The sequence below is a fragment of the Hemitrygon akajei genome, chromosome 29, assembly GCF_048418815.1.
Source record: "Hemitrygon akajei chromosome 29, sHemAka1.3, whole genome shotgun sequence".
Classification (NCBI taxonomy): Eukaryota; Metazoa; Chordata; class Chondrichthyes; order Myliobatiformes; family Dasyatidae; genus Hemitrygon; species Hemitrygon akajei.
The window spans coordinates 26,356,359-26,377,616 of record NC_133152.1 but is presented as its reverse complement, the minus strand read 5'-3'; the positions used below and the strand labels follow the sequence as shown (position 1 = coordinate 26,377,616).

The 21,258-nt window shown below is 44.9% G+C and overlaps 1 protein-coding gene across 3 annotated transcripts in view; it reads right to left on the bottom strand.

Moving 5' to 3' along the window:
* The window catches only part of plod1a (procollagen-lysine, 2-oxoglutarate 5-dioxygenase 1a), a 47,199-nt gene that overhangs the window by 24,747 nt on the left and 1,194 nt on the right, over positions 1 to 21,258 (bottom strand). For all 3 annotated transcript variants that reach the window (XM_073031975.1, XM_073031978.1, XM_073031976.1), the window contains exons 2-6: positions 15,558 to 15,649; positions 11,960 to 12,096; positions 10,682 to 10,845; positions 3,046 to 3,158; positions 1,262 to 1,325 (exon numbers count right to left, since the gene is read on the bottom strand). In XM_073031975.1, the coding sequence (XP_072888076.1) occupies positions 1,262 to 1,325; positions 3,046 to 3,158; positions 10,682 to 10,845; positions 11,960 to 12,096; positions 15,558 to 15,649 (570 nt within the window). The remainder of the gene's footprint in view (positions 1 to 1,261; positions 1,326 to 3,045; positions 3,159 to 10,681; positions 10,846 to 11,959; positions 12,097 to 15,557; positions 15,650 to 21,258) is intronic.

The window sequence follows — 21,258 nt, the reverse complement described above, 5'->3', positions numbered from 1 at the left end:
AGTAAAAACTTCAGGCTTAAGAAAAAAAAATTCCATTGAAGTTACATTTCTACTATTCTATCATACACTTTCCTTGCCGAGAGCCAACTGTTGAAGCAATGAGCACCAACTGAAATTTCAAGATGGCTGCTTAATAAACGAAGTTCCCCTCACCCAAACTTGTGGAATCTACTGCCAAGATGGACAAGAGCATGGAAATATTATCCACTGCAAGTTCTCCTTCAAGTCAGACAGCATTCTAACTTGAAAATGCATCACCATTCCCTCAGCATCATTACTCCCGAACCTTGGAACCCCCTACCCAATGGCACTAAGAGTGAGACCTTCGCCATAAAGACTGCCACCTATGCCTGTGGAGGTCAAGTCATTGCATATATTTAAAGAAGAGGTTGATTAGTAAAGGTGTCAAAGGCCACAGGAAGAAGGTGGGAGAATGGGGTTAAGAGGGATAATACATCAGTCACGATGGAATGGTGGGTCAGACTGGCCTAATTCCCACCTGTTAGGAGCTTGTACGTTCTCCTAGTGGCTGTGTGGGTTTCCTCCGGGTGCTCCAGTTTCCTCCCACAGTCCAAAGACGCAGCAGTCGGTAGGTTAATTGGTCGTTGTAAACTGTCCCGTGATTGGCCTAGGGTTAAATCAGTAGGTTGCTGGGCAAGACGGCCCAAAGGGCTGGAAGGGCCTATTCCACGCTGTGTCTCAATAACGTAAATATGAATCGCCCGTGATGTAACTGTGGAGCTGACTCGATGGTCCGAATGTCCCAAATCTGCTCCTACATCTTATGGTCTAACACAGTGCAGCATTCACCCCCATCTCCTCAGAGGAGATCAGCCATGGACAAACAACACTGGCCTTGCCAGTAATGCCCACATTCCTTAAAAAATTAATAGAATGAAAAAAGATAGTATTTTGGAAGATTAAAACAAAAGGGGCAAAACTGTCAAAAAGATAACTAAAACAAAGCAATTTGTCTGTACTCAGATCTGTCAGTGTCTAAGGAGACAACCAATGTCCCCAGTATGTTTTACCCTCTAAATACTGAGAGGATAGAGTGCACCACAGTCAGTGACAGCTGCAGCCCCAGTTCTCACTGGCAGCCAGCAACACTACGGCATTTCCAAATCCTATCTGTCCACTGAATCCTAACTTTTGTATCACAATCAACAAGAGGGCAAGATGTCTTCAGACTGCTTAAGTTCACCAATGGCTAATGCCATGAACACAAAAAAACAGGGTCAGAATTCCAACCCTCACCTACCTAACGCTCCATTCAAATTCTGGAAGATCCGACACCTGTGATCAAGGGTAATATTCAAACTCGCCTGGAGAAAAATTGGAAAGATGGTAAGTGAGCACAGGAAGATATTGCATTATGGGTCAAGAGAGTTACTGCCTCTAGGCTTTTGACACTTTTCCACAATTACCCATTGAATTCAATATTCAGTCCCTTTAGTTCCAGCCACTATTTCCTCTTAGTTGTGCGACCAAACAGTAACAGGAATGCTCCCACACCCATAGCCTTTGTTATTAGCAGATCGAATTTTCTTTTATATAATATTAATATAATTTTCAAAGCTATGTTAATATAATTGCAAAATACCCTGCAATTAATGTGTTCATGAATATAATCCATAAAGGGATAGATAAGACAGAAGTAGGAAAGTTGTTTCCACTGGTAGGTGAGACTAGAACTAGGGGACATTGCCTCAAGATTCAGGGGAGAAGATTTCAGACGGAGATGAGGAGAAATTGTTTCTCCCAGAGAGTGGTGAATCTGTGGAATTCTCTGCCCAGGGAAGCAGTTGAGGCTTCCTCACTAAATATATTTAAGAAACAGTTAGATAGGTTTTTACATAGTAGGGGAATTAAGGGTTGTGGGGAAAAGGCAGGTAGATGGAGCTGAGTTTACGGACAGATCAGCCATGATCTTATTGAATGGCGGGGCAGGCTCGATGGGCCGGATGGCCTACTCCTGCTCCTATTTCTTATGTTCAAAATAATAAACGTACCAGAACTTTTGCTTTGAAACATTTTAGAGCTTCAATGTATTTACATTGTCAATGTTTCAAGTTACAACACTGACAAATTGTAACAATAAACACAGAATGCAATTTATGGATTATATTCTCTAACACATTAATTGCAGGGTAATACACAATTATATTAACATAGATTTCGAAAGAATGGACGACAGTAGGGCTTGGCGATACAGTTTATTGGAAGTGACAAAGTAAAAGATCCGCTTGCATCTATAGAATTTGATGTCAATACAGCACCTATTATTCAATTCATTCAACATGTGTGTTATCACTTGGATAACAGATGAGTTAAGAGAATGGCAAGCTTGTGACCCTGTTGTTATTGCAAACGCAGCCAATTCTGAATTTGGAGAACAGAAGGTTGTACAACTGAGAAAAGGAATACTCAGCTACTATGATGAACTACAACAAAAGTGTTGCCTCAAAAATATCATAGCAATGCCGCGATATTAAATCTGTTACTTCTGAGAAAGTTAAGACTGGTTCAATTAAGACGTTCACTGAAATGTTGAACTCTGTGCTGAAAAGAGATGAATTTGAAGGACTGTCAATTCTTGTTGACTTCGTTGGAATATTTCAAAGCTCTAGTGCTGACTGCAAACTTGGATTCAGTCTTAAGAATTCAATCAAATGTAAATCCATAAACAGACTAGAACTGAAACACTCTGATGATCTAAAGAGGATTAAAGATGCATATTTCATCTGGGTGCAAAACTAATCTGGATAGTGTTTATAGACAATGGATTTTTAATAAAGACAGATGAGAAAAAGTTTATGAAACATGAAAAAATTCCTTTTTTTTTTACAGCATTTCTTTATACCTTTTAATTAATGAATAAAATTAGAAGTATTTTTCAATTTTCATTCTAAGTATTCATAGTATGCAAGTTACAAAAAAACTTTAAAGAGCCATGCAGTTTTCAGGCCATGTGAAAATTTCCCGCTCAGAGCAACAGTTAGTCTGTGCAGCTACAAAAAAGTTAGAGGGAACACTGGTTCTCACCCTCTTCTTTGGATCCAGGTATATCTTTGTGTAAAAGAGCTGATCATCATCTTTGTCCTGCAGGTCCCAGGGTTCCACAAGTTTGTAAACATTAGGAGCAAAGCCAATAAATCCTGAAATTCCCAGAAAAGAAATGAAGTTGCATGTTATCCTTGTACTGTAATTCTCCCCTTCTCACGAGTGAATTTATAGAGAAACTAGAACAAAGTGGCGTGGTAGAGGTATAAATATTCGTGAATACACATGAAGATAGATAGACATGAACAAATACATTTTCATATATATTGCATCGTGCAAAAAGTCTTATGCGCATATGTACAGCTGGGGTGCCTAAGACTTTTGCACAGTACTGTGTTTGTCAATGTGGAGTGGGTAGAGAGTTTGTAAATCTGGCGGGAGCAAAGGATGTTGGGAATGGTGAGGGTGGAGCACTGTGGGAGGGGTGTGAGACAGGTGGCAGAGGAGTGCCAGGGGTGGGTAGGGCTTGAGGAGTGGAATGGGTGCAGACACACCTAGCTCTTAGACACTAGGCAAGATCATTTGATTCCAAACAATTGGTTTATTGATCTTCACAGAATGCCTCTCTGATGCTTCCCTCTCCCTCCCCTCTCCTTTCTCCTTTTCCCAACCATGATCCCTCTCTCCCTGCCCTCTTCCCACTCTCAGTCCACAACAGACACCCATATTACAATCAGATTCACATGTCATGAAGTTTTATTTTGCGACAGCAGTACAGTGCAATACATAAAATTACTACATTACCATGCACCCTAGCTCTATATATACGAGGGGTGATTGATAAGTTCATGGCCTAAGGTAGGAGTCAATTTTAGAAAACCTAGCATATTTATTTTGCAACATAGTCCCCTCCTACATTTACACTTAGTCCAGCGGTCGTGGAGCATACAGATCTTGGACCTCCAGAAAGTGTCCACAGCATGTGATTGATAAGTTCATGGCCTGAGGTAGACAGAGATGAGTTATTAATTTCAAACTTTCTGCATAAATCACTCAAACAGTGGACCTGCATGTGCATGTTACGAGAGCTGTATAACTTATCTCCTTCTACCTTAGGTCACGAGCTTATCAATCACCCCTCGTATATGTATATATACATATATGCCCAAGACCTTTCACATGGTTTGTCAGCTTGTCGTGCCACGAGGGGCTGTGGGCACCAATGATGCTGACAGCTAGGCCATCTACTGGCAGGGTCTTCCATGATGGATGGATCTCAGCTGAGGTGTCAGACTAAAGCCTGATTTATACTTCTGTGCCGCACGTACGCCGTAGGTACCACGTACCCTACGCTGTAGGGTGGCGTGCACCTCCCCAAAAAAACTCAAGCATCGCTGCGATGCAGACCGCAACAACTGTGATTGGTCCGCTTGGTAGCATCACATTTCTCCTTGCGCATTTCCGGTTGCTTCTTCTCCACCATGTCTGAACACCGATGCGAAACAGATGAACCAAATCGTCAAATCTACCTGCTGACACGTGAAAATGCTTGAAATGCATTTCCTCGTCCGTGTCTCTCACGAAGAAACTCAACACAGTGGCTCAGAAACCCCACCGCCAACTAGCGTTTTGGCGCACACCAACGCATGCTCGCTACAGTGTAGAGCCTACGTAGAAGTGAAAATCAGGCCTACGGCGTAGTATAAATCAGCCTCAAGACAAACCACCCACCTGGGCAGCAGCAGCATCTGTGTGGAAGAAAGGCCGTACCTTGTCGTGAAAACCCTATGGATAACTATAGTAAAACGAAAACAAAAAACTGCTGTAGTGCTGGAAGATAAGACACCCCCACCCCCAGGTCAGAAGACACTCAACAAGCAACTGCAGAAGAGCTGATAGCCCTCCAGAGAAAGACCGAGATGTAAAATGCAGTTGGAGTAAAGCCTTCGGAACTTCCAATTGCTGATGTTCCTGGGCACGAAATGAGGGTCACAGGCTGCAAAGACATGCTGATTTTAGGTACATGGAATGTTCGCAGTATGATTCAGAGAAAGCCAGAGATGGTGAAAGATGAAATGGAATGCCTGCAAGTTGATCTACTTGGAATTAACAAGCTGAAGTGGACTGGTATGGGACATGTTCAGTCCAGTCAACACTGGATATACAACGCTGGAACGGAGGAATGGTGTCACATTATCGTCAAGAAGACACCAGCTGGAACTGCATTGAAATACAATGTAGTTAGAGATTGCCTAATCTCAATTTGTCTACGAGAAAGATCTATCAACATTACCATCGTACAAATTATGCACCACCAACACATGCGGAGGAAGATGATTAGATCAGTTCTATCAGCAAATGCAGGCTGAACGATGGAATGTGCAAACAAGATACACTGATAGACATGGGAGCTTGGATCACAAAAGTTGTGAGTGAAAACGATAGTCAAGAAGTCGAGAAATATGTGCTAGGTACCAGAAATAACAACAAAACCAACAGCTTGTTCATCTCAAACGCATTTTTCCAACTACACAAGCACAGGCTATATACTTGGACCTCTCCCAAAGGATTACACAGAAACCAAATAGATTATATCTGAGAAGTTAGTGATGGAAACGTTCTATGATGTCGACAAAAATAAAACCTGGAGCTGACTGTGACTCAGACCACCGACCACGAATATACAAGCTCAAAGTAGAGTTGATGAAGAGCAAGCCTTCACCAGAGTACCAAAATATGATCTTCAAAGTATTCCACCAGAATTCAAAGATGGCCTCTCAGCCGACTTCAAGTGACAGTGGAAGCGTTCCACCAGTCCGTTCGACTGTGGGTGGTAGGCAGTTGTGTGGTGTAGCTGCATTCCCAACAGGCTGGCCACAGCTGACCACAGGCTGGAGGTGAACTGGGCGCCTCTGTTGGAGGTGATGTGGGCCGGTACCCCGAAGCGTGCTAGCCAGGTTGCGATCAGTGCTCGGGCGCAGGAATCGGCAGATGTGTCGGTGAACGGGACCGCCTCTGGCCACCTCGTGAACCGGTCTACCATAGTTAGGAGGTACCGCGCTCCTCGGGACACTGGTAGGGGGCCCACGATATCCACATGAATGTGTTCGAACCTCCGGTGGGTGGGTTCGAACTGCTGCGGCGGGGCTTTAGTGTGTCGCTGCACCTTGGCTGTTTGGCACTGCGCGCACGTTCTGGCCCATTCACTGACCTGCTTGCGAAGTCCGTGCCACGCGAACTTGCTGGAGACCAGCTGGATGGTTGTCCTGATAGATGGGTGCGCCAAACCGTGTATGGAGTCGAAAACTCGCCGCCTCCAGGCTGCCGGGACGATGGGGCGAGGTTGGCCGGTAGCCACGTTGCACAGGAGGGTCCTATCACCTGGGCCTACGAGGAAGTCCTGCAGCTGCAAACCCGAGACTGCGGTCCTGTAGCTGGGCATCTTGTCGTCTGCCTGCTGCGCCTCTGCCAGTGCTGCATTGTCCACCCCCAGGGACAGGGCCTGGACAGCTGGTCTGGAGAGTGCGTCCGCCACGACGTTGTCCTTTCCCGAGACATGCTGGATGTCCGTCGTGTACTCGGAGATGTAGGACAGATGTCGCTGCTGGTGAGCCGACTAAGGATCGGACACCTTCGTGAATGCGAAGGTCAACGGTTTGTGGTCCGTGAACGCGGTGAATGGCCTGCCTTCTAAGACGTACCTGAAATGCCGGATTGCCAGATACTGTGCCAACAGCTCCCAGTCGAAAGCACTGTACTTGAGTTCGGGTGGTCGTAGGTGCTTGCTGAAGTATGCCAGGGGTTGCCAGCGCCCCTCGATGAGCTGCTCCAGCACCCCACCGACTGATGTGTCGGATGCGTCCACCGTGAGGGCGGTTGGAACGTCCGTTCTGGGGTGCACCAGCATCGCGGCATCTGCCAAGGCTTCCTTGGCTTTAACGAAAGCGGCCACGGCCTCCTCGTCCCAAGTAATGTCCTTGCCTTTACCCGACATCAGGGTGTACAAAGGGCGCATGATACGGGCTGCTGAGGGGAAGAAACGGTGGTAGAAGTTCACCATACCAACAAACTCCTGCAGGCCTTTGACCGTGTTGGGCCGGGCAAAGTGGCGGTTCGCGTCTACCTTGGCGGGCAAAGGTGTTGCCCCGTCTTTGGTAATCCTGTGGCCCAGGAAGTCGATGGTATCGAGACCGAACTGGCATTTGGCCGGGTTGATCGTGAGGCCAAAATCACTCAGGCAGGAGTAGAGCTGGCGGAGGTGGGACAGATGCTCCTGATGACAACTGCTTGGCTATAAGGATGTCGTCCAAATAGATGAACGAAAAGTCCAGGTCACGTCCCACTGCGTTCATTAGCCGCTAGAACGTCTGTGCGGCATTCTTCAGGCCGAACGGCATTCGGAGGAACTCGAACAGGCCAAACGGGATGATGAGTGCTGTTTTGGGGATGTCTTCAGGGTGCACCGGGATTTGATGGTATCCCCGGACGAGGTCTACTTTGGAAAAGATTCTTGCCCCGTGCAGGTTTGCTGCAAAGTCCTGTATGTGCAGCACGGGGTAGCGGTCCGGTGTCGTAGCCTCGTTCAGTCTGCGGTAGTCGCCGCATGGTCTCCAACCCCCGGCTGCTTTGGGCACCATGTGCAGGGGGGAGACCCACGGGCTGTCGGACCTCCGTACGATCCTCAATTCCTCCATCCTCTTGAACTCCTCCTTTGCCAGGCGGAGCTTTTCCGGGGGGAGCCTTCGTGCGCAGGCGTGGAGGGGTGGTCCCTTGGTTGGGATGTGGTGCTGAACCCCGTGTCTGGGCATGGCTGCCGTGAACTGCGGTGCCAGAATTGATGGAAAGTCCGCCAGGATTCTGGTGAATTTGTTGTCCGACAGCGTGATGGAGTCCAGGTGTGGGGCCGGCAACTTGGCTTCACCCAGGGAGAACGTCTGGAAAGTCTCGGCATGTACCAGTCTTATCCCTTGCAAGTCGACCAGCAGGCTGTGAGCTCGCAAGAAGTCCGCCCCCAGGAGTGGTTGGGCCACGGTGGCCAGTGTGAAGTCCCAAGTGAACCGGCTGGCGCCGAACTGCAGCTGCACTGTGTGGGTGCCGTAGGTCCGTATCGTGCTGCCGTTTGCGGTCCTCAGGGTGGGTCCTGGCTTCCTGTTGCGGGTGTCATACCCCATCGGGGGCAAGACGCTGATTTCCGCTCCGGTGTCGACCAAGAAGCGGCATCCCGACTGTTTGTCCCAGATGTACAAGAGGCTGTCCTGGTGGCCAGCCGCCATAGTCATTAGCGGCAGCTGGCCCTGGCCCTGGCCCTTGCAGGGCGGGCGACAACAGCGGGCTTTTGTGCCCCATCGCTGGTGGTAGAAACACCACTGTTCACTGGCCTCCTCTCTCCTGCCTTTGTGTTGTGTGCGCCCCCCTGCCGGGCCTGGTCTGGTCTGCTATTGGGCGCGTGGCCTGGTAATCTGACCAACGGACGCCACGCTCTCCCTCTTGGCTTTCCACACCACGTCTGCCCGGGCTGCCACCTTCTGGGGGTCGCTGAAATCTGCGTCGGCCAGCAGCAGATGTATGTCCTCGGGCAGCTGCTCTAGGAACTCTTGCTTGAACATGACTCAGGGCTTGTGTCCGTCAGCCAGGGCCAGCATCTCATTCATCAATGCTGACGGCAGCCTGTCTCCCAAACCGTCCAGGTGAAGCAGGCGGGCACCCCGCTCACGCCGTGAGAGGCCAAAGGTCCCAATGAGCAGCGCTTTGAATGCTTCATATTTGCCTTCTTCCGGGGGCAACTGTATGAAATCCGTAACCTGGGCGGCCTTCTCCTGGTCAAGGGCGCTCACCATGTGGTAGTAACGCGTGGAATCAGAGGATATCTGCCGAATCTGGAACTGGGCTTCTGTTTGGCTAAACCACACGCGTGGTCACAGCGTCCAGAAAGTCGGCAGTTTTAGCGAAACTGCGTGAACAGATGAAGAGTCAGTCATCTTTGGTCCAAATCCTGTTTGGACTGTCAATGTAGCACACCAATGTAGCGATGTGCTACACACAGCGCTGAAATAACGACACGCAGTCGGTAAGTCGTTTTGAGACTAGTTTATTCAAACTTCGTGGCGCTGGCATTTAAATCCCTAGCGCCCGCCCTCTCCAGGCGGAAATGACGTCAGAGGTGTATTACCAAAGTCTCCCCCCCCCGCGCGCTGGCTATTTGTGAGCCGGTTCGCCTGCGCCGTAAGTGGGTCGCCACAGTACAATCGCCCCCATTCCTCACGCCAGCAAGATTTTACTAAAGATCATTTAGAAAACACTTCAACCTTAATTAGAGCGGGAGCTTCCTGCAGTTCAAGCAAGTTTCAGGAAAGGAAGTGGAACAATTGACATCATTAGAGATGTGAAATGGATTCTCAAGAAGACAAAAGAACACCAGATATGTGCTTTACTGATTACAGCAAGGCTTTCGACTGCATCGATCATGACAAACTATGGATCACTTTAAGACACACTGCTGTACCAGAATATCTGATCGTCCTTATGTGCAATCTTTATATCAATCAAGTAGCAGTACGAATGGAACAAGGAAAACCAGTATCCATAAAGGGGTATGACAAGGCTGCATTCTCTCCCTCTGCCTGTTTAATTTGTACGCCAAACAAATCTTCAGAGGAGCAGGAGAACACGAGTTGAATCGAGGAGTGTGAGTTGGTGGCAGAATCATCAATAACCTTTGACATGGCAATACTGGCTGAAAACTAAGACCCAAAGCAACTGCGAACCAGCATCAAGGAACATAACCTCAAGATGGGTTTGCACCTTAACCTGAAGAAGACTGAGATAATGACTGGCGGCAGCACAATCAGCTTCAATCTCGATGGAAAGGAAAGTGGAGTGGTCGACAGTTTCAATTCACTTGGATCAATGGTTAACAGTGAATCAGTAAGCAGTCAAGAAATCCAATGAAGAATCGCCGTTGGCAGAGCCGCCATGAAGGATTTAGAGAAGATCCTTGGGAACAGGAATCTATCTCTACATACAAAGATTCGACTTGTGCAGGCAGTAGTGTTCTCAACGACATTATATGGATGTGGAAGTTGGACGGCAAAGAAGGATAGGAAGCGAATCGACACCTTTGAACTGTGGTGCTGGAGAAAAATACTATGCATCTCGTGGACCTCTCACAAAAGAAACGAGATCAAACCAAGTCTCTCTCTCTCTCTGGAGGCTTGAAGGACAAGACTCTACTTATCAGACTTTGGGCACATCATGCAAAGAAACAGCTCCCTGGTAAAGAATGTCATGCTCGGCAAGGTGGAAGGACGATGGAAAGAGGAAGGCCACCAATCAGATGGATGGACAGAATAAGGACAGCTATGAACACAACATTATCTACAATGAGCTGCCTTTGCAACGATGAAAACTCATTTAGGGCAACTATCCATAGGGTCACCATGAGTCAACAATAGCTCAATGGCACTTAACGAAAACAAGACTTCTGCACAAGTACTGTACATGCATGTGAAAATGAGTACATGCAGACATATTTCTACACATTCACAAGTTGTTTTTACAGAGAACACAGATGTACCATAAGCTGCTTTAAATATGACACAAACAAGGGGACAAATAAAATCTTATACACTGCCCTTTCACCCAGAAGCAAAACTCTGTAAAACACAAACAGTGAACCCACCTCCAGAATTGAGAAACCGTTTACCATCATGCACGTGGGGATACTTGACCTCGAGGTGACGATTGGGCCAGATAAAGACTTCAGCAGCGAAGACCAAACTGTGCTTTGTCTGCTGAAACTTCTTCAGTAACTCTTCGGGGCCTGAAGCAAATATCACATCATAGCTGCAAGAGCAAACAGCAAAGAGGGCTAGTAAAACAAAAACTTCACACCATCTTCAAAGTTTCTTTTCCCTCAGTCAGTTAATCTGATCAACCATTTTAGTTAGTCACCCCCTCTATCTGCACTATGAACAATTTTAACCACTTTTCATACTGTTGTTTACATTGTAAATACATGCTTGTATTTAAATATTTATGCAATTTTATTCCATATCTATACTTTAACATCTAAATGCTCAGCCCAGACCATCGTGACTGAAGCCTTTCCCACCACTGAGCCCATCTACATGTCACCGTCACAGGAAAGCAGCATCCATAATCAAGAACCAATGCTACCCCACAATCCAGGCCACGCTCTCTTCACCCTGCTGCCATCAGGAAGGAGGTACAAGAACCTCAGGTCCCACACCACCAGGTTTAAGAACTGTTATTACCCCTCAACCATCAGGCTGTTGAACCAGAGGGGATAACTTCATTTGCCCCATCACAACTGATGGACTCGCTTTCAAGGACTCTTCATCTCATGTTCATGATATTTATTGTTTATTCTGTTGTCTTTTGCACAATAGTTGTTTGTGTCCTCACATATTGTGTCTTTCATTGACTGTGTTTCTTGGATTTACTGCGCATGTCTGCAAGAAAATGGTTGTACATAGCAACGTATATGTACTTTGATAATAAATTTACTTCGAACTTTTTATATAATTCTTTATTATTGTTTAATGTTGTCACATCCTGACGGATATGTCCCTGCAATTTCCTAATGGGTATGTAATATGGTGTTGATTCTTATCTGTTGATCCTTGAAATTGTGTAATCTATCAGTGTCTTTCACATGATTAGGACATCCAATAGACCTTTACGATAAGTTTATTTTTGTGTTCTTAGTGTTACAATGTACGAAACATGGCAGACAAACTGGACACAGAATGTGTGAGCAGGTAGTGAAAATACGCAACAGTAGATAATTGGCTCTAGCGACGCCAGTTAAGGTGTCTTATTTCACCTAGGACACCGGTGGTAATTCCCTGTTCATCTTAGAAACGGTGGTATGGAACCATTTCTTTCGGCCTGAAGGAGGAAGAGGACAAAGGAAGCCCACACTAGCCAGCCATACCTGTCCACAAACAGAATGACGAGGTCCTTTGCATCCGCGTGCTCTTTCAAGGCTTCCTTCAGAAAACGAACCTTCTGCCCTCCTCCTGCAGTACGAGTCACATCTCCACCACTCCAATCCTCCCCCAGACCCAACACCTGGAAAAAGAGAAACAACGTAAATACAAAATAAACACCCATCTTCACACGCCCCCCCAAAAAAACTGCCGGGGATGAAATGGCCTCCCCATTAGGTGCAGGGACTGGGTGCTCTGCCAAGGCTGGCTAGAGCATTTGTGTGAGCCTGTTACCTATCATCCTTGAAGACTATTAGCTTTCCGGGCAATTATTATTCATGGCTCTCAGTTTGGGGAGGGAAGTTGAAAGAACTGATTTTCTGAGAGTTGTAATCATTTCCACGAAATTCAACACCCGGCTCTTGTGCCTGGCCAAGGCAGCCATTCACAGGTCTGAGCAACAGGCTATTGAGAGGCCTATCTAACTTCACAACCCGCCCCTCTGCTCAGGCTATATGTGAGTCAAGTGTCCTTAAAGAAATAATGCACAATTCTTCTGAGTTTTCTGCAGCCACTGGGCACAGTAACAACTGGGGCACACCGTAATTGGAGAAAACAACATCTTAATTTTTTAGAATTCATTTTTTCCAAGGTGTAAAATAAAATTCTTAAAAAATACAAAAACAGACCAAGAGGTGAAATCATCAAGAAATTTCCCACAGTCCATTTGTAGTTTTTAAATAGCCCAACAACTAGCGAAGGCTCTGGAATGCAGGTGTACAGGCAATTGGGAATTCAAATAGCACGTTGGCTTTTATTGGAGGAGTAAGGACATTTTACTACAATTATCTACAGCCATACTGAGACCACACATGGTGTACAGTGAACAGTTTTGGCCCCCTTACCTAAAAAAAGACACATTTGTAATGAGAGGGTTCAGTGAAGTTTCACGAGATTGATTCCTCAGACGGTAGGTTAGTACTTTATGGAGACTCAACAGGCTAGCCTTTTCTCTCTGGAGTTTAGAACGAAAGGTGACGCAAGTTAAACACACTAAAACCTGCAAGAGCCCATAAGATAGATTATGGACGATATTCCCTTGAGAGAGGAGTCTAGAAATAGGGTGCCACAGTCTCAGAATAGTGGATAGGCTTATTGTAGAGAGAATTGTTCAGTCAAAGGGTGGTTAATCTTTGAAATTCTCTATCCCATAGAGAGGTTTGGAGACTTGATCGTCAACAGCATTCAAAACTGAGATCAATAGATTTAAGGATATTGGAGAGTCTTGGGAAACCGCGAAAGGGCAGAAGATGATATAAATGTAGCAGACTAGCCACAATCAGGTTTAAGGAGTTAGTTTGTCTACCCCTACCTCCTTTCCTTTTTTTGTGATTTATTTTTTATTGAAGTTTATCATCAAACAAACATTTCCATAAGATGCATTTCAGATACTGCACATATATATCATATAATCATATTTGTCACAAATCTCCACATAATAATTATCTGAGGTATACACTTATAGAAAGGAGAGAAAGAACAATCAAAATAAGAAAACTATGTACAGAGTAGGGAGTGATCTTTTTTTTATAGTATATTCATTGACTTGTGAGAATAAAATCAGGCCTATGAGGTGTTATGTAGTTAAACCATTTTTCCCCAGTATGAATCAAATTGATCCAACTTATGATTAATAGATGCTGTTACCTTCTCCATTTTGTAAATGTCCATTGTAACTTCCATCCATACATTTAAAGTTGGGCTCTCCTGTGATAACTACTCCCTGGTAAGGGCCTTTTTACCAGCCACCAGCAGTATATTCATTAAATATTTATCTCTTTTCAACCATTCTTGAGGTATATACCCAAAATACAAATTATATGGTCTTACTCTCTAATGGTATTTCACATTTAAAGATGTCTTGTAGGGCATTATGTATCCCACTCCAATAGTCTTTGATAACAGGGCATTCTCAGAAAATATGATAATGGTTTGCATTTTGATTCCCACAACTTCTCCAGCAAACGGGGATGTTACTATCATAAAGGGATTTCTGAGAGGGTGTAATAAAATATCTTATCAAGTTTTTCCACCCGAACTCTCTCCATTACACTTCCATTGATACCTCCATATTATTGTCCATTCTTCCTCAGATACAATTATCCCTCCTTCCTTCTCCCATTTTGTTTTAATGTATGAAGTCAAATGTGTTTTAAGATTTGACAACCCCTTATACACGCTTGAAGTGATTCTACTACCGTTATCTGAATTATATGCTTTTCTAAATAGCTCTATCAGGCATGTACTTGCCTTGGTTACATTTTTAAGTGTCTTATTAACATACTGTCTCATCTGTAAATACCAATAAAAAGTCTTATTTTTCTAACAAGTGTTTCTCTTTGAGCATTTCAAAACTGAACAGTGTTCCTTCTTTCATTATATTGCAAATAGCTGTTATTCCTTTAGCCGTCCAGTCCTTAAATCTAGTATCCAGTTTATTCAGTGTAAAATCTGAGTCATATGCACAGCACTTAAGAATTACAATGTCTCTCTCTAGTTTATATTCTTTTATAATGGTTTTCCATATTTTAAGAGTCCATTTCACCCATGGGTTATCAATAGTATTTATGTAACTTTGTAGGTTGTTATCAGCCAAATTTGCCTGTATGGTCATGCGAAGTATCCTCTTTTCAATGTTTTTCCATTGAGCGTCATATGATGGGTTACACCAGCATATCACAGCTCTCAACTGTGCTGCAAAATAATAATCTCTAAGAGAAGGTAGGCCCCAACCCCCTTTTCCTTGGCCAATTGCAAAGTTTTGAGACAAACTCTACCCTTTTACCTTGCTAGATATATATCTTGATAGCATCTTGTTCCATTCACTAAACTGATTTTTGTTAATCTCTATTGGTAGGGTCTGAAAGAGATATAGTAGTCTGGGCAGTATATTTATTTTAGTAGATTCAAAGAACAGAGACCAAAAAAAGGAATTAGTTTCCACCTTGTTATATCTTCCTTAATTTTTTTTATATATAGGCTGATAATTGCATTCTGATAATGTTGCCAAATCTTTTGGCATAATGATGCCCAAATATTTGACAGACTCTGTTTGCCTTGCCCAAGGATATCTACTTTCAATTTCTCTTGGTGGGCTATAGTTACCTGAAAGTAATCGGGTTTTATCTATGTTGATCTTGTATCCTGATAATTGGCCATATTGTTCAAAGGATTGCATCCTACCTCCTTTCTAATGCACTTATAAAGTTAAATCACTCCGAATCATGAGCAAACAACTCACTGAAACTGACAGATCCCAATGTTCAAAGTCAGGATTGATTAAGCAATGAAGAACCCAAAAACTCCTGTCACAGCAAAGCAGCCAGACTGCATCTCAGTCACTGGCTGGAGCACAGTCAGTTGGTTGAACCTCGGATTTGAAATTAACACCAGTAACACTGCTGGGTTAAATTACAAGATTAAGTTCAATAACCACAGGAGTTAGTTTGATAGGGAAACATGCGGCAAAAATAAAGTCAAGCCCCTGACACCATTTGGGCTACTTTCATTGGCAGTTGAACTTTCAGTTACAAATTGCATCACCTTAACCGTGTAATTGAAGCGGTTTGCAGATCTAATGAAGCGCTTGAATCCATCCGTTTCCTTGGTGGCAACAGTGAAAACCAAGAGATTCTCTGCAAGAGGCAATGAAACAGTCTGGTTATTTAAGAGTTACAACTCCTAATACCCTCCTCCATGTACCCTGCTTCCTGACTCGCAGCCTGTTCTTTGACCGTCCCCACTGCAAACTAACGATCCCAACATCCCCACTATGGTCAGTATCTCAAGTCACACGACACATCTCTCACGCAACTGCAAAAACACGTAACAATGCAGGGCCGATGTGCTCTCCACACCACTCCCATTGTAGTCAGATTGACTCCAAGCTCCAATCGGCACCCTCCTCATTGCACTGCGCACCCTGACCAACGCACAGCTGGCACTCTCCCAACACCAGTCCTTCCTACTGTGGCCGTCGAACAACAGAGCACGCCCCAGCAGTGTTGTAGAGCAGTGAGCTGTCCCCTCAGCCTGCAACACATCGACCAACAGGCCCTCTCACACTGCTGGAGATCACAACAGGCCTGTCGCCCAGCAAGCAGACCTCCTCAGCTTGCTCGAGACTGCCAAAGCCCCTGTCGCTCTGCTGCAAGCAGGCCTTTTGATTAGGAAGAGACTAATTCAGACCCAAGCTGACAAACTCCATCCAATCTTCAGTAAATTTGATTCACTTCATGTAATATTAGAAAACAGCAGAGAACACTGAATACAGCAAATACTACAGTAGTTGACAATATCAGTTAGACCATAAGACATAAGAGCAGAATTAAGCCATTCAGCCCATCAAGTCTGCTCCACCATTCCATCGTGGCTGATTATCATCCCTCTCAACCTCATTCCCCTGCCTTCTCCCTGTAACCTTTGTCACCCTGATTAAACAAGAACCTATTAACTTGCACATTAATTATACTCAATGGCTTGGCCCTCACAGCCATCTGAGACAATGAATTCCATAGATTCACCACCCTCTGGCTAAAGACGTTTTTGCTTATCTCTGTACTAAATGGATGTACCCTCTGGTCCTAGACTTCCCCACTATAGGAAACATCCTCTCCGCATCCACTCTATCTGTATCCTCTGGTCCTAGACTCCCCCTCTATAGGAAACATCCTCTCCACATCCACTCTATCTGTATCCTCTGGTCCTAGACTCCCCCTCTATAGGAAACATCCTCTCCGCATCCATTCTATCTGTGTCCTCTGGTCCTAGACTCCCCCACTATAGGAAACATCCTCTCCACATCCACTAGGCCTTTCAATGGTCGATAGGTTTCAATAAGATTCCCCCCCCCCCCCCACCATTCTTCTAAACTCTAGCGAGTACAGGCCCAGAGCCATCAAACACTCTTCATATATTAACCCTTTCATTCTTGGGCTCATTCCCGTGAATCTCCTCTGGATCATCTCCAAAGCCAGCACACCTTTTCTTAAATAAGGGGCCCAAAACTGTTCACAGTACTTCAAATGCGGTCTGACCACTGTCTAACAAATCCTCAGTATTACATCCTTACTTCTGCATTCTAGTCCTCTCGAAATTAATGCTAACTTTGCATTTGCCTTCCTAACCATCGACTCAACCTTCAAGTTAACATTTAGGGAATCCTGAATGAGGACTCCATGAATTTCTCCCCACTTACATAATAGTTAATATCCATATTCCTGCTACCAAAGTGCATGACCGTGTGTGTCCCGACTGCATGGGAAACTCATGTGTGGTCCAGGTACCCAAGAAGGGCAAACCAAAAGTCTTGAATGACTACCATCCAGCGGCCCTGAACTCACACATCATGAGAACCCTAGAGAGGGTGGTCCTGTCTCAACTCTGACCCCTGGTCAGATTAGCCCTCGATCTCCTGCAGTTTGCCGACCAAGAGCACACTGGAGCCGACGATACTGTCATCTACCTGCTGAACAGAGCCTACCCCCATTGGGATAAGCAGGGCAGCACTGTGAGGATCTTGATTTTTTTGATTTCTCAAGAGCCTTCAATACCCATACAGCCCCCATTGCTGGGGAAAAAGCTCTGTTCAATGGAGGTTTGGCACTTCCATTGTATCCTGGATAATGAACCACCTGACCACAGTTTGTGTGGCTTTAGAGTTGTGTGTCGGACATGGCTATAAGCAGCACTGAGGCCCGACGGGGGACTGTATTGGCTCCCTTCCTGTTTACTCTGTATACCTTGGAACTTAGATACAACATTGAGTCATGTCATCTGCAGAAATACTCTGATGACTCAGCTATCACTGGGTGTATAAAGGGAGGATGGGAAGATGAATACAGGACCCTGGTGGAGGACTTTGTGAAATGGTGCAAGCTGAATCATCTGCAGCTCAACATCAGTAAGACAAAGGAGATGGTGATGGACTTAAGGAAGACTAAGCCAGCACTGTTCCCTGTTACTATTGGTGAGGATGTGGATGTGATGAATACCTACAAGTACCTAGGGCTGCATCTGGATGACAGACTTAAGTGGAGCACAAACATAGAGGTTGTGTTCAAGAAGGGCCAGAGTTGCCTCTACTTCCTGAGGAGTCTGATGGCCTTTGGAGTATCCCAGCCTCTCCTTCACATGCTCTACCTGTCTGTTGCTGCCAGCACAATCTTCTATGCAGTGGTGTGCTGGGGCAATGGCATCAACACGGGAGATGCCAACAGTCTCAATAAACTGATTAGCAAGGCTGGCTCTGTTATAAGAGCCAAACTGGACACTGTTTCTCACCCTCTGCATGACACCTTGGCTGAACAGAGGAGCACTTTTAGTAAAAGATTCAGACAACTGCACTGCTCCAAAGGGTGCTATATGAGGTCATTCTTACCCTTGGCCATCAGGTTCTATAATGAATCAACCTACAGCAGGGGAAGTGATGACTCCCTCCTGTTACACTCTTTGAAGTAACTTATTTTTTTATCCTTTCTTACATCTCTTCTAATATTTGTATATCTGTGCACTTACGCTACTGTGACACTGTAATTTCCTTTGGGATCAATAAAGTATCTATCTATCTCTTTCCAGACATTATATTCCATCTGCCACTTCTTTGCCCATTCTTCCAATCTGTATAAATCCTTTTACAAACACCCTGCTTCCTCAACACTACCTGCCCCTCCACCTATCTTTGTATTGTCTGCAAACTTGGCCATAAAGCCATCAATTCCTTCATCCAAATTGTTAACACATGACGTGAAAAGAAGCGGTCCCAACACCAACCCCTGTAGAACACCACTAGTCACTTGCAGCCATCCAGAAAAGGCCCCTTTATTCCCACTCTTTGCCACATGCCAGTCAGCCAATCTCCTAACCATGCTATTATCTTCCCTATAATACCAAAGGCTCTTATCTTGTTAAGCAGCCTCATGTGTAGCACCTTGTCAAAGGTCTTCTGAAAAGCCAAATAAACAACGTTTACAACTCTCCTTTGTCTATCCTGCCTGTTATTTCCTCAAAGAATTCCAATGGATTTCTCAGGCAAGATATCCTATTAAGAAAACAATGCCAACTTTAGCCTATTCAGTCAAGTGCCTCCAAGCACCCCGAAACCACATCCTTACTAAAAGATTCCAACATCTTTCCAATCACTGAAGTTAGACTGACTGGCCTATAATTTCTGTTCTTCTGTCTCCCTCCCTTCTTAAAGAGTGGAGTGACATTTGCAATTTTCCAGTCCTCCGGAGCCATTACAGAATCTAATGATTCTTGAAAGATCATTTCTAATGCTTCCACAATCTCTTCAGAACTTTGGGGTATAGTCCATCTACCTTCAGACCTTTCAGCTTCCCAAGCACCTTCTCCTTAGTAATAGCAACTACACTCACTTCTGCCCTCCAACTCTCCCACATTTCTGGTATACTGCTAGTGTTGTCCACAGTGAAGATTGATGCAATATATTTATTAATTCATCGATCATTTCTTTGTCCCCTGTTACTACCTCTCCTGTGTCATTTTCCAGTGGTCTGATATCCACTCTCATCTCTCTTTTACTCTTTACACACTATAAATGAAAAAACTTTTTTGTATCCTCTTTAAAATTAATGGCTATTTTACTTTCATATTTAATCTTTTCTCCTGTAATGGCTTTTTAGTTGTCTTCTGTTGGTTTTTAAAAAGCTCTAACCTCCCTCTAAATTTTGCTATATTGTATTTTGCTTTTATGCTGCCGTTGACTTCCCTTGTCTGCCACAGTTGCATCACCCTCCTTTTAGAATACTACTTCATCTTTGGATGTATCTATGATGAACTGCCTCCAGAAACTCCAGTCATTGCTGTTCTGTCATCATCCCTGTTGGTGTCCCCTCCCAATCATGTTTGGCCAGCTTCTCTCTCGCGCCTCTGTAATTCCCTTTACTCCACTGTAACACTGATACATCTCAAACTGCATAGTGAATGTAATCACAGTCTCCTAAGGTTTCTTTTACCTTAAACTCCTTAATCAAATCTGCGTCACTATGTATCACTCAATCCAGACCTCCTCCCTTTTCCTACCCATGATATTAGTACCAATATGTACCACGATTTCCAGCTGTTCACCCAACCCCTTTTAAGAATGCTGTGCACCTGATCCAAGACATCCCTGACCCTGGCACCTGGGAGACAACATGTTAACCAGGTGTCTCTTTCATGTCTACACAATCTGCTCTCTGCTCCTCCAGTTATGGAATCCCCTTTCACCTCGGCACTCTTCCTCTTCTCCCCTCCCCCTCCCCACTTTCCCTTCTGAGCCACAAAGACAGACTCAGTGCCAGAGATCAGGTCACTGCAGCTTCCCCCTGGTAAGTCATTTCCCTCCAAACAGTATCAAAGAGGTATACTTGTTATTGAGGGAGGAGGCCACAGGAGTACTCTGCTTCACCTGTCTATTCCCTTTCCCTCTCCTGACAGTCACCCAGATTTGTTTCTTGCAACTGAGGGTTGATTACCTTCCTGTAGCTCCTATCCGTCACCTCCTCATGACTCAAAGGTCAGCAAGCTGCAGCTCCAGATCCTTAACATGGTCCATTACCACAACTAGATGCAGCTCCAGCCAAGATGTTGCTATATAGTTACAACCCTGGGATCTATCCGACACCGGTCACAACACGCAGGACAATTCCCATCTGTCTACAGTAATTGATACCCAATCAGTCTTGTCTCAATCATCAGCATATTGACGGAAGCCATCACCAAGCGTGCTACTAAGAAGAGTTTCACCACTGGTAACCTACTCAGTGTTTTGCAAAGATCCCTTGGCTTTGGACTGCATTTTAACCTTGGTCCACACACAGAACAAAGAGCTGAATTCTGGAGGCAATATGAGAATGACACCTTCGACATCAAGCAGGACTTGACTGAGTATGGCATCAATCTATTACGAAGGAGGGCAGGCCCGTGTACCAACTTCCCTCGAAGACTTGCACCATCCTGACTTGCAAACATATCGCTAGTCCATCACAGTTACTGAGTCAAAGTCCTGGAACTCCTTACCCAACACATTGCGGGAGGTCCTTCGCTAGATGCACCACCAACTCTTTGAAGATAATTAGGGATGAAAACAATTGCTGGCTGTGCAGCAATACCAAATCCTGAAATGCAGCTCCCTGCGGAATATCTGCCTTCTGCCTGTACACCAGACTGAACAATGGTGTTCATGAATTTATTCAATGGTGAAACGAACAATAGTGAAAAATTCTCAAGAGTAGTGAATGTC